The 13934-nt window shown below is 37.0% G+C and overlaps 1 protein-coding gene across 1 annotated transcript; it reads right to left on the minus strand.

The window, feature by feature from the left end:
- Nucleotides 1-2988: 2988 nt before the first annotated feature.
- On the minus strand, nt 2989-4965 carry LOC123658651. The gene has a single exon (XM_045594014.1). It carries the CDS (start codon nt 4963-4965, stop codon nt 2989-2991), a length of 1977 nt encoding a protein of 658 aa, XP_045449970.1.
- Nucleotides 4966-13934: the final 8969 nt, after the last annotated feature.

The raw sequence follows: 13934 nt of genomic DNA on the forward strand, positions 1-13934 counted from the left end.
CAGAATCCACATAACACAAATTAAAAGTTACACAATTATCTTAAATTTAACGTAAAAATACACTCTTTAAAAGTTAATAATAGCATTTGCAGAATTTATACTATAGTTCGATTGCAATAGGGTGAAGAACCAAAAACATGATTAACTTTATCGTCATCGATAAAATGCAAAGTGAAATGAGGGTAAAATTTAAACCAGAAACAGTAAGAAGAGATTAGATTTCATTTCCAGGAATAAGATATTCCTTTAACAAATAAGCTAAAGAAATAAAATGAAAAATAATACAAAAGGGCAAACGAATTCCCGGACGCTAACTAAGCCGTCCTTGACAAGGATAGAGCTCTACTTTTAAGCTCAATGCAAAATGCTTTTTATAAACAAATATTTTTTAAGAGTTGATGGCATTCAGCTGTTATGCTGTTCGTAACTTTTTTTGTACCCTAAAAGTCAAATATTTTAAAAATTACGTCTTTTTCGTGTATATGTTCCTTTACCGTGAGAATCAATCTTGATAATTGTATATGTTTCTTTTTTTTATGATTAACGTTTCAAAATTTCTTAGTATTCATTGCTTACCTTTATAAATTTATAGTACTACATTCCACTTTATAAAAATAGCTTGTATGTTATTGTTTAAAAACATTCATTAGCTAGATATTCCCACGTAAGTAGAACTAAAGTTGCAATTCTAAGTAAGCGGGTCTCTACATAAACATTATTTTACATCTCTATCATAATAGACCCAATCTGCATATTACAGCTCTCCTAAATCTTAATTATTTTATAATTAATGATACCGTCTTACGAATGAATGATAAATTATAATCATGATTAATTATTGTTCACACTCAATTACGCAACATTTACTTTATGAAAAATTCTCGTTTATTCAAATGTCTGTCGGTAGGTAAATAAGTATAATAATTATATTGTGTAATAAGTCAATATATATATTTGTTTTTTTTTTTTGTTACAACCCTTATTTATTTCTTTTTTCTTTATATTTCTTCGTATACTTAAACAGGCTAATTATAGATGGGTTTTCCTTCCTTCTATTGAAAGTTCTGGAAAGGCTAATAGATCGGGAGCTGAGGAGCACAACCCTAGTTGAGCGACCTCTGAATCCCAACCAGCACGCCTACTCAATGGGCAAATCAACGGATTCTGCCCTACATAAGGTTGTATCCTATATAGAGGGCAATCTCCACCACAAAATATCAACTCTAGGCGCCTTTATCGATATTGAAGGAGCCTTTGATAAAACTAAGTTCACCAGCATAAGCCGGGCCCTGACTAAGCATGGAGTCAACACCACAATTGCCGGGTGGATTGACAGCATGCTAAAGTACAGGACCATCCAATTCACTGTGAATGAAACAACTAGAGGCGTTGTAGCGAGGGGGTGTCCGCAGGGGGGGGTCCTTTCCCCACTTCTGTGGAACATAGTGATCGACGAACTGATCACCTTGCTCAATGACCGCAGATTTCTCACAGTGGGCTATGCAGACGACTTAATTGTACTCATCAGTGGACCTTCTGAGGGGACAGTCTGCGATCAAATGAGGGCCGCATTTAAAGTCGTTGAACAGTGGTGTATGGACCACGAACGGGAACAGTGAACCCCGCAAAGACAGAACTTGTGATGTTCACAAATAAACGAAATTTAGGGAACCTTAAACTCCCTAAATTATTTGGCACCAGTCTCGCCTTAACCAAGGAGGTCAAATATCTTGGAGTAATCCTAGATAGTAAACTTCTCTGGAACAGGCATTTAGACTCAAAAATCAACAAAGCCAGCATAATCCTCTGCCAATGCAAACGGCTCCTCGGCAAAAGCTGGGGAATATCACCTAAAAGTACTCTATGGCTTTACAAAACTATTGTCAGGCCTATAATCACCTACGGTGCGATAATCTGGTGGCAGAGAACAGAACTTACAACCGTCAAAAATAAGCTCCAGCGGTTTCAGAGAATAGCATGCTCTGCAATCACTGGTTGCATGCGTACCGCCCCACGGCAGCTCTTGAGGTTATGCTTGACCTGGCACCGCTTGACTTGTTTATACAACAAGAGGCTTATGATGCAACCAGGAGGGTCCACACAATAGACTTTGAAGCAACCTTGTGAGCTATGAGCCACTACTTGCTGCTCCGTGTGATAGGATTCCCAAACAACATATTTTCGAAAGGAAATACCATATACAACCATTTGAGGCTGAAAGAGACCAGTCCGGCTTACGCGAGGTCCGCATCTACACCGATTGCTCCAAAATGGGGTCTGGCACCGGTGCCGGAGTGTACTCACAAGACCTTAATATCAATTTATCACTAACGCTGGGCCAACACAGCTCCATCTTCCAATGTGAGTATGTTGCGATAACCCATGCAGCCACCGCCGTCCTGTCAAAAGGCATTAGAGATTACAACATCCGTATTCTGTCAGACAGCATGGCTGTACTCAAAGCACTAGGGAGCAACTCGACCAACTCTAGTCTTATATACGAATGTCACCAAACCCTGGAAGTATTGGCCTCACATAATGAGGTAATCCTCCAGTGGATAAAAGGACATAGTGGATCACACGGAAACGATGCCGCCGACGAGCTTGCAAGATAGGGGTCCAAAACAAAGGTTGCTGGCCCAACCATCCTAATGCCACTACCATTTGGACAACTGCGCTCGTGGGTAAGGCAACGAACGCGTGCAACTCACAATGCCCTCTGGGCAAACCAAACCGGCTGTAGACAGTCCAAAATGATACTAACGGAAGTATCACCGCATCTATCGTGCCGAGTGCTCAGTCTTAACCGCTTGGGCATCCGAATAGTCGTTGGCACGATTACCGGCCACATGGCACTTAATCATATTTTAATGTTCATACGGGGATTAACGCGAACAAAATTTTTTAAGGTAAAATATATTACCTTGAGGCCTGACGTTTCGGCCAGGTTACACCAGCCGTGGTCGCAGGCAGACTGATCCAGCGATGTCACGACTCCGCTGTCAGGGTAGATGTTTCTTCATCCACCCTCAACTCGTGATTATTGTCATTTGTACCGCGACACACAACACTTATTATGTCCCTATTCTGTAAGTCAACCGGAAGGTGCCTATTCTGATATTTAACCGACTGCGAACTAAAACGAGGTTGTGTAATTTTAATCACTGGGTTCCATGTCGGGGATAGTTTGAAACCGTCTTCGCGATTGAATGTTTTGTGTTTTTTAATTTCAATTGCTTCTCGCACTAGTCTTGAGTAAAAGTGGCGATCTGTGGAGAGGATTTCCGTGCGATGGAATTCGATCCAGTGATTAATGCCCGGTTGTAATATATGTTCGGCTATCGCTGATTTATTCGTTTGTCGGTTTTTTACAGCGGCGATATGTTCTTTGACCCTTTCAGCTATCGTCCGCTTAGTCTGGCCTATGTAAGAACTGCCGCAGCTGCAGTTTATCCTATAGACACCTGGTGTTTGTAACGGCAAAACATCCTTCGGTGTGCCCACTATGTTGCTAACCTTTGCCCCCGGCGTAAAGATAGTGGGTATTGAATATTTCTTCAATAGACCGCCGATCTTGTCTGTCACTCCTCTCACATAGGGCATGTAGGCCGGTTGTCGTTTAACTTCCGGATGTTTGCGTCTTTTTGTCGGTTGCCTGGTTTGTCTGTTCACTTGATATCCGTTGTTCGCAAGTACCTCCTGAACATGGTCCAGCTCCTGCTCCAAATGTTCAGGGTCACAGAGATCCTGAGCTCTGTTCTTTAACGAGGTTACAACGGACTGTAAGTGACGAGGATGGTGGTGTGACGATGCGTGTAGGTACCTATCGGTGTGTGTCGGTTTGCGGTATACACAGTGCGATAAGGACCCATTAGGTTTCACTTTTATTCGTACATCTAGGAAAGGTAGCGATCTTTCCGCCTCCATTTCATATGTAAATATCATCTTAGGATGAATGGAGTTTAAATGTTGTATATATTGATCCACCTCTATTCTACTACCCTTGACGATGCTAAAAATATCATCTACGTATCTTTTCCACAGTCTGATGATCTTCGGTCCAAGGCTGAGAGCTTTCTCTTCAAAATGTTCCATCCAGAGGTTGGCAAGTACCGGGGCTACTGGACTACCCATTGCGACACCATCGATCTGGAGGTAGTACTGACCTTGGAAAAGAAAATAGTTGCCCTCTAGGCAGTGCTTTAGTAGATCAATATAATTTAACGGCATTTCGCTATCCCTAAGTTTCTCTCTCACTACGTCCAGACACTCATCTATTGGAACATTGGTGAAAAGGGACTCCACATCAAAGCTCACCATTATTTCATTCGGTTCCAATGTAATCTCCTTGATTATTTGAACGAAGTGGCGTGAATCCTTAACATAAGACGGTGATTTACCCACAAATGGCTGCAATACTGATGCGACGTGCTTTGCAAGGTCGTAAGTAGGAGAGGCGATTTGACTTACGATAGGCCGCAGCGGCACGCCGGACTTATGTATTTTAGGCAAGCCATATAACCTAGGTGGTTGGTGTGCTTTAGGTCTATAAAGTCTTTCGTACTCGTCTTCTGTAAACAGGTCCTGGTTTTCCTGTATCAAAGTGCGTATTTTGCGTGTGACCCTGGCCGTGGGATTGTATGAGACCGGTTTATATACCTTTTTATCACACAATAGTTCCCGTATTTTTTGTTGGTAATCAGTCGTATTTATCACTACAGTGGCGTTTCCTTTGTCAGCCTTAAGCACTAAGATGTCCTGGTTGTCCCGAACACTTTTCAGTGCTTGACGCTCTTCTGTAGTAATGTTGGTAGCAGGCGGTTTCGATTTCCGTAATATTACCGCGACGTCCTGTCTGAGAGTGTCCGCATCACTGTCCGGTATTTTATTACGTGCTATCGTTTCTTCAACACTGCTGATTACATTCTCATACGGTATTCGCTTAGGTGTTAAAGCGAAATTCATACCTTTAGCCAAGATGTTAATTGCAATGTCATCTAGATTTTGTTCGCGTTAATCCCCGTATGAACATTAAAATATAATAATGAAACGCGAAAGTTTAAAAGTTGTTATGGCACTTAATCACCAACTATTCACTATGAAAGCAACGGACAGTTCTCTTTGCAGGGGATGTCTGGCTGCTGAAGAAACAGCCGCCCACGTAATCCTGGAATGCGAGGGAGTGGCCGCACACCGGGCTACCATCCTTAAGGAAATAAAGACGCTCCGAGAAGCCTGTGAACGTCCCAGGAGGCTTCTGAGCTTCTGGAAGGAGCTGGGCTGGCTGAATTAGCTAGCCCTCTTTTCACGCATAACGGACCACCCTTGTGTCTAAATGCGGAAAACCGAGCCCACAACAACAATAGATGGGTTTTAAAAATTCTTTTTTTTTAACATTGGTTTTTAATTTCATTGAAATTAAGTATAACCTAAAATATTGAGTCTTACTAGTCTACTTTTTGCACTGAACAATAAATTGATTTAGATAGGGGACAGCGAAAATATCTTGCTCCAAATCTGGAGCCAAAATCTTCAACATCATTGAAGATTGATTGCCAAGCAATACCGCTTCCAAGAAGAGCTATAATCTCACGATTGACTGTGGTAGTAGGATTAATAACACCTTTGATAAGATACTCTTGTTATATAGGCCTTTGTAGGGCTTACTCTGCTCTTACTGCTCTAGTGGTGTAACTAAAAATAACTAACCTTTTAAATCATATAATCAACTGTCACAAACTAATTTAATGATGACATTACATATTCACATTTATAACTAACAAACGGAGGAACAGCAACACGTGTGTCGTCAATAACAATCTAGTGATTACACGATGCAGCCCATTCGGTATGCGATGCGTGTCTTGATTAGACTACCTAAATACCTTAATGTGTGCTAGAATCTAGTGTATTGATACCAGTATATATTAGGTAGTATATGGATGGTAAGCGTTAGGTGTACAAAGAAAATAAATTTTCTAATATAGTCAATTATTTTCTGATATGATGGATATATAACTGAATTATAGAACCATACCATAGTTTTTTTTTTAATCCAAAATATTTTTACAGCAATAATATTATGGATGCCAAAAATGTTGTCAGATAGAGGGATACGGGGAAGCAGGAGGAGTTTAAAATAAAGGAAAAATCACTCTTATACGCAATTATATATGTACGAATAGGATATATGCATCGCATTCTATATATACGAGCTCAAATAATGTAAACCTATATAGAGCTTCATATTTTGTTGTATTAAATGAGTCACAATTTTAAATTTTAAAATTGATGACTCTCATCTTGGAGTCCCGCCATTTTCCTTTAGAAATTTCATCATATTTTAAGACAGTAGTTTCGACGTTTCCTTCGTGCAAAAGCTAACTATATATGTATATTTAGGGTACAAGAATTAGTAAGTGATGTTTACTGAAATTAGGGTTGAATTTTGGGTTTGTTGGTAATCACAACTTTATTAATATTATTAAAATTCATTTTTTTAATAAATGAACAAAATCTGATATAAAGAGGTAAAGTCACTAACTTTGTTTGTTTATAGAGGGTAATCTTCGCAAATATTGATCCGATCTCGAAAATTCTTTCACTAATAGAAACTACACTATTCAGGAGTAACATAGCCTATATTTTATTGTAATAGAACAAAAAATTCAAACAAAAATCTTATATATTAAATATATTAAATCTTATGTAATTATTATTATTCATAGTAGGGAATATATCCGCCAACTCGCATTGGAGCAGCATGGTGGATTAAGCTCTGATCCTTCTCCTACATGGGGAAAGTGGCCTATGCCTAGTAGTGGGATATTACAGGCTGAAGCGAAGCGATATAATTATTGTTTCCAATAAAAATATGCGTTTATAATAATTACTTCAAGTAATAAATACACGAAATAGGTCAGCGATGTTAAAATATTTTGAGAAACAATACTTTTAAGTATTGAAAAATCAGCGCCGACGAAGTTTTCATTAAAGAAAATGTTGGGTAAACATAAAAGAAAATTTAACAAATATTTAACAAAACTGAAAAGTATGAAATGGAAGCAAAATCAATCGGATGTGAAGGCAAAATTAATCAACGTTCACACGTTGATAATAATTTTTTTATTAAAATTATTATATATTAATATAAAATGGAAAAAATTATACTAAGGCAAAAAAAATCTATAAAACTGTCTATACAAATGTAATTGTATAAAGCTGAAAATGTTGTTTCTTTTTGTTTAAGCCTGCTAATTTTAGAAACTACTAGTTCATAAAAATAAAATAATAACTTTTTGATTTGAAACCACGGTGCACAGCTATAGTAGTTTTATAAACCGTATTATGAACTGTCAATTACGATAAAAATATACCTAATGTAAAACCTCAACACAACCTCAGTACAATTTTTATTTAGGTACAAGTTGGTGTAACTTTGTTTCAAAAGCGTACAGACTTCAAGAACCACTACACCAATATTTTTCAAGTCAAGATAAACAAATTTTAAATGGTATCGTATTCATCACTTCAGCCTAATACAGTCCACTGCTGGACACAGGCCTCCACAAGTTCGCGCCAAAAATGGAGTGAACTCACGTGTTTTGCCCATAGTCACCGCGGCGGCGTTGTGCCCGCATGGCTGGCTTTGTCGCACCGAAGACGCCGCTGCCCGTCTTCGGCCTGTGATTTCAAACCCAGCCGTTAGATGGCTAGGTAATTATGTACATTGCCGGCAAGAAATTTATGGGGTTGCGGGGAAAGTGGGTGGGAGGGAATGTGGGTTTTGCACCCCCCCCCCCGGACGACTATTTTCGTGTAAATCCCGTTGTTACAGAGATATCGTGGTTGAAGTTTTGAGGTTCAATTTTTAAATCGGAAAAAGTTAACCTACCACCTTTGAGGTTAGAGTAACGCTTGGCTCCGGCGCTGCGGGAAGTGCAGCCCTTCCGCCTTTGCGTGCGAAAGCACGCTCACTCATGCTCCGTTACGCTCTTCTACGCATTCATTCGCGCGCTTTCGCACGGCGGGCGAGGGCTTCCCTCCCTCCGCGCCTCCGGCTTAAAATAAACACTCTAGGGGTAGGACAGACCAAGACCATCAGGACAGTGGGATGCTCCGATTCGGTTTTGGGTATTTTTCGAATTTCTATACCTTTATTCTAGCACGCAATGTTACTAATTTTATTAGAATATTATGTCTGACGCGTTATTTTGTTTAAAAGTGTCTATTTGTCAGTCGTTAAAGGTTAGTTCGTATCGTATGTTGATCTTGCAGTAAAGATCGTTTTTACGTAAATTTGTTGGAAAATAACGCGTGATAGTCGCAGAACGGAGCATGCGTACACTTCCCGCAAAACCAGAATTAAGGTAGAGTCAGAAATAACAAAAATTTAACCTCCCATAAAAAAATCTTCCTGTAATGTACATAATAGGCGATGGCTATCACGCCATCGGTCGGCTTTTTAAGTTCCAAGGTGGTAGTGGATCTGTGTTATCCCTTAGTCGGTATCGTATTACACAAAATAATTTTATGAGCTGTTCAATACACAAACACAATGCTTTGAAACTCTATCTGTTTATAAATCGATCTAAAGTAAGTTTTCAGTAATTTGATAAGGCAAAAGATAATTTGTTTACGAAGCAGAATTTAATTGCCGCTTCGGATACTGAATTTATCGAAATTCATGAATTCATTCACAATTTGTTGACTCATTTAATTTCGAGTTGTAATAATATTATGAAAATAAAGCCTAGATAGTACAACAAATGAAACACGTGGATCTTAAATTAAAAGCGATGATTTCGTATTGTTGCTAACTGCACATGTATTTTCTGAATATATATATACGACTAGTTTGGCTACCAAGCATACGGCCCACCTGATGGTTAGAGTTTACTGAAGCCTATCTCTGTAACACTAGGAGCATCACAATTAGAAATTAGAATACAATGCCCTAAAATCAAATTCAAGACCGGCAAAGTTATTTTGATTACTCTCGTCACTCTATGGATTTTCAATTTTTATCATTTTAACCCCCACCGTAAAAAGAGCGTTTTTATAGGTTTGACGTCAATGTCTCCCTGATCTCCATGATTTTGTTACGAGAAGCAGTTTTTTTACGAGAAATCGGGTTTGGTTGCGGTGATTTTTGGCTATGTTAAGTAAAAATTGATCTAACAGTTTAGAAAGTATCAGTTCTTTTCCTCAATGGCATAAGTTTCAACTATCAGTTATTTAACATATTAGTCTCTAGTGATTGATTTTTGAGTAGGGGTGAAGTTAACTTTTAAGATTCTATCACAAAGATTCGTCCTTTTCTATCGATGTCAAATTTCCTATTTTTATAAAACTTATTAAAAAAGTACACATTAATAAAATTATAACATTTATACTAAATGGTTTCTAAACAAGTAACAGCTAATAGCAATTTTTATACAAAAAAAAAATATTAATTATTCATTGAATACGTAAACCTGTAACCACTAATCCTAATGAGATGGTCAGTAATCTCTGTATTCAACCATAATAAACCTGCCTTCGAATTGTAGTGGGGAACTATTCACTTCGACTATTATTAACCGACGTACATTAGTGATGTTACGAGTCGATTATATTAAATCAAGCAAACTGTGGTGAGTATTTATGACAGCAATCGCTCAGCGACCATAAACCATACACAACCATAAACGAAATTTAATAGTACAAGTATTAATTTTATTTATTTCAAAAATTAAAGTTTATTTGTACAATTTTATCATCAGTTTTATTTATTGTTGGCCGATTTTATGGTTTTTATTTTTACTGCTAGCTATTACAAACAAATATATCTATGCCATATTACTGTAGGTAAATCATACTGTGATCAATAAAAAAATAAAACATATAAAAAAAAAACTGCACTACAGCCGATTATCGATATCGATAAAAAATACGAAAACACCACTTTAATATAATTATGTTTCATTCGTCAATGGTCGCCAACCCTAAGTTAGGTCTTCTGCATCGATCTCCAACATTAAAGCAGATGCCATTACATAACTACTTCCTTTATTAAACGACCTAGCTTGTTGCGACAGGAAACTGTCTTATACACGATTATAATCGTTATGAGTTCTTATCAGCTGAACTATCTAAAGCTGAAGATTACTTGTGTAGTTAAGACTTAATAAGATTTTATCGTTTTCCAATACATTACATGTGGTTATTTGGACCGAAATCATTATTATTGAATTGTATTATATTACTCGTATTTATTGTTTTTCTTGTTATGAAGATAAGTTTTATTAAAGTGATATAATATACCTAGTAACATACAAAAAGTCGATATCGATATTTCGATATATATCGAGACAGAGCTATGGAACGTTTATTTTTATTATAACAATTAACACCTCTTTCATTTTAGATTTAGCAATAGATAAATATATGATGATATTGATATATGATGATATTGATATATGATGATAAGACAGCCATAGAAATTATTATAAGTCGTAGTGTAAATTATAAATATCTTGTTGTGAAGAATAATAAAAAAACTAAATCTATAACCGACGCGATAAAAGATGGTTCTATTTTAAACTAGCTAAAACTGCTACAAATAAAAAAAACCAGATTCTCCTTCAAAATGGCTTTAAAATGGCTTTCAATAGTACCAAATGAGCACAGATAATTTCGCCAATGTCACGTAGCAACAAAAAAAATCTATGAACTCTTGAAATGATTACAATAATTTACTCGTACCACATGTTTGACGGCAAAGTAAAACACTTTCAGTTGACACGTTTTGGTACATACGCAAACACATAGTCATTTATAAAACTCTTATCGTACGGCCTAATGTATATGAGAGATATTTGGAAATCTTCGAAACATTTATAAGATGTAGAGTTGTGTCATACATACTAGGTACATGGCGATACGAGTCGTCACAGTGACTGTAATTTTAAAATATCATTGACAAATACCCGTGACAAAATACTAAGTACCTACTCGACTACTCGATATTACTAATAATACTAAGTTTGTCTCATCTCCTCTTAGTGTAAACGCTTAAGCACGAGCGAGATGATGATAATATTTTTTAAATACTAGTGTTCCTTATCATCATCGATAACAGATGGCGCCACATATCTATTTACATATTCAAAATGCTACGTTTTCTCATCTCTTAGTGTATCTGCTTGGGTACCAGTGATATGAAACTAATATCTTTAATACTTGTTATAAAACTAACAATAGATACGTCATGGTGATTTTCGTAAACCAGTTACAATGAAAGATGAGTATTTATACCAGTGACGATAAATCTCCTCATGCCTAATAAGATGGTATTACAACATGAATACATACTATTACAATTACAGGCTTCAGCCTGTAATATCTCATTTCTGGGAATAGGTTTCTTTCCCTGTGTAGGAGAAGGATCAGAGATTAATGCACCACGCTGCTTCAATGCGGGTTGGCGGATATATTCCCTACTATAAGTAACATTTACTATCAGGTATACATGATAACAATCGGGACCAACGACTTAACATGCTCTCCGAGGTACGACGGGGAGACTCACATGGACTGGACAAACACCCAGACCACCGCAAACATTAAATTAAGGCAAAATTTATATCAAGCCAAAGTTCGATCATGCATGGAGTACTGCTCTCATCTTTGGGATGGCTCAGCCAAGTACCAGCTGGAGCTTCTTGAGTCAATTGAGAGACGAGCCAGGAGGATCATCGGTGATGATACACTGGTCGCTGCAAAGCTGCAAAGCTTGCGTTATCGGCGTAGGGTGGCCGGCCTGTCGGTTTTTGTCGGATACTCTTCGAAAAGTGTGCTCAGGAACTCCGTGACCTGATTCCCCCCTCCCCCGTTCATCTTCGTACAACCAGATGCTCTGTGTTTTGACACCCTTATATGATTGTCATTCCCCCTATACGAACTAAGCGATTCGCTAGTACATTCTTGATCCGTACTGCCAAAGAATGGAACTCTCTACGAGCGTCTGTGTTTCCGGAAAACTGTTACCTGGGGATCTTTAAGTCGCGAGTGAAGAGGTTACTACTAGGTAAGCGTGCTCCATCTTAGACCGCATTTTCATTTATCATCAGTCAAAAAACATCTGCATGGCCAATGCAAATATTTGTCAGATGATTGTGGGGATTGAACCCGCAACTGCCAGTGCAACAGCCACAAACCAGTGCTGTGACCGTTGCGCCAACGCGTTGTTACATTACACGTTATTGCTAAATTGCTACAATAGTTACTTTCCAACACGAACTTCCTCAAAAGCATAATGCAACATGTCTTAATATTAGATAAATATGTTATATTTTTTATTCTTTTCTTTTTTAGGGACTTTTGTTTACTCAGACATGCCAGCCCCATTAAATTTGTAATATTAAACGAGTCAATTTAGTTACCGTATATCGATATGTAACATGAGCGTCACTAAAACGTTTAGTGTTGGTAACAACTGTGCTCATTAAGCGCTAGTTGCACTGCGCCATGAAAGTTCCACTGGACGCTGGCAAACGTATCAAGCGCCTCAGCGATACAATCGTTAATTCAGATCATTTAACATACTATATAAATATTATTATAATTATACATAAATATTATTTAATTATTATATACATAAATATTATTATAATTATTAAATGTATTAAAAAAATCTGGTTTAGCTCGCAGAGTTACAAGATAAAAAAAATCTAAAAAAAAAGTAGCCTAAGTTACTCCTTATTACATCAGCTGAAATTCTCGTCAAACTGGTCTAGTCGTTTCAGAGATTAGCCGGAACAAACAGACAGACAGATAAAAATTTAAAAAAATGTAATTTTGGTATATGTACCGTGTGTATATACATTTGTTTATCTATATGCACTTAGTAAAAAGCGATTATTTTAATATTACAAGCAGACACTCCAATTTTATTTATTTGTATAGATGAATTACATTGGAAATATTTTTGACTGAAGACAAAACACAGAATCCAGAATAATATACGTATAAATAGGCATCCCATACTTAAATAATGCCAAAAATTGATTTTAAAAAGAAAAGGTATCTTTCTCAGTTATTAGAATTTTAACAGAAAAATTTAGGTTTTTGTAGCCGACTTCAAAAAAAGGAGGTTCTCAATTCGACTGTATTTTTATGTATGTTACCTCTTACTTTTGACAGGGTGGACCAATTTTGAAGTTTTTTTTAAATCGAAAGGTAAGGGGCATATCACGGGGTCCTATATAAATTCGATCAAGATCTGATGACTACTTTTTGACTAATCTTTGATAACGCGTATTTACTCGACTATTTTTTCTTGTATCTACGTTGTTTTACTTTTCTATGTAATTGAAGTCGGTTTTACTTTCATTTGCGAGCAAATACTATTATTTTGTATTACATTCAAAATCAAAATTAATGATATACATTTATATTAGGTTTTCTTTAAAATTACTAGAAAAAACTTTTCAAACTAATGTAATATGTAGTTTGGTTTGTCAATGAATGAAAATTATCCTTTTTAATGCGCACGGCCAAGGAGTGGAATTTCCTGCCGGCGTCTGTATTTCCGAGTTCATACAACCCGAACATGTTTAAAGAGCGAGTGAACAGACTTCTTCTGGGCAAGCTCGCTCCATCTTCGACCTGGTCTCTGCTTTAGAGCTAGACTGGGGCTAGAGAAAGCCCATTTTATAATTAAAAAAAATGAATGAAACACAAAAATAATGTATATATTTCATAAGCTTTAAAAATATTGACACGTGTATAATCACAATATGTCATTCTGATCACATCACCGTCTAATTTATTTCTTTTAAAAGTTGCAAATACTTTCATCTCTAACTCTAAAAAAATATTTATTCGAAACGAACACCCCGAATAATAATCCAAACATAAGTATAGACAATTAGGTTTTTTACATCCCGGGG

Source organism: Melitaea cinxia, chromosome 12, assembly GCF_905220565.1.
Source record: "Melitaea cinxia chromosome 12, ilMelCinx1.1, whole genome shotgun sequence".
NCBI lineage: Eukaryota > Metazoa > Arthropoda > Insecta > Lepidoptera > Nymphalidae > Melitaea > Melitaea cinxia.

Bases quoted from the DNA above. Each gene is read 5' to 3' on its own strand.
- LOC123658651 (XM_045594014.1), bottom strand. From the start codon at position 4,965: ATGAATTTCGCTTTAACACCTAAGCGAATACCGTATGAGAATGTAATC.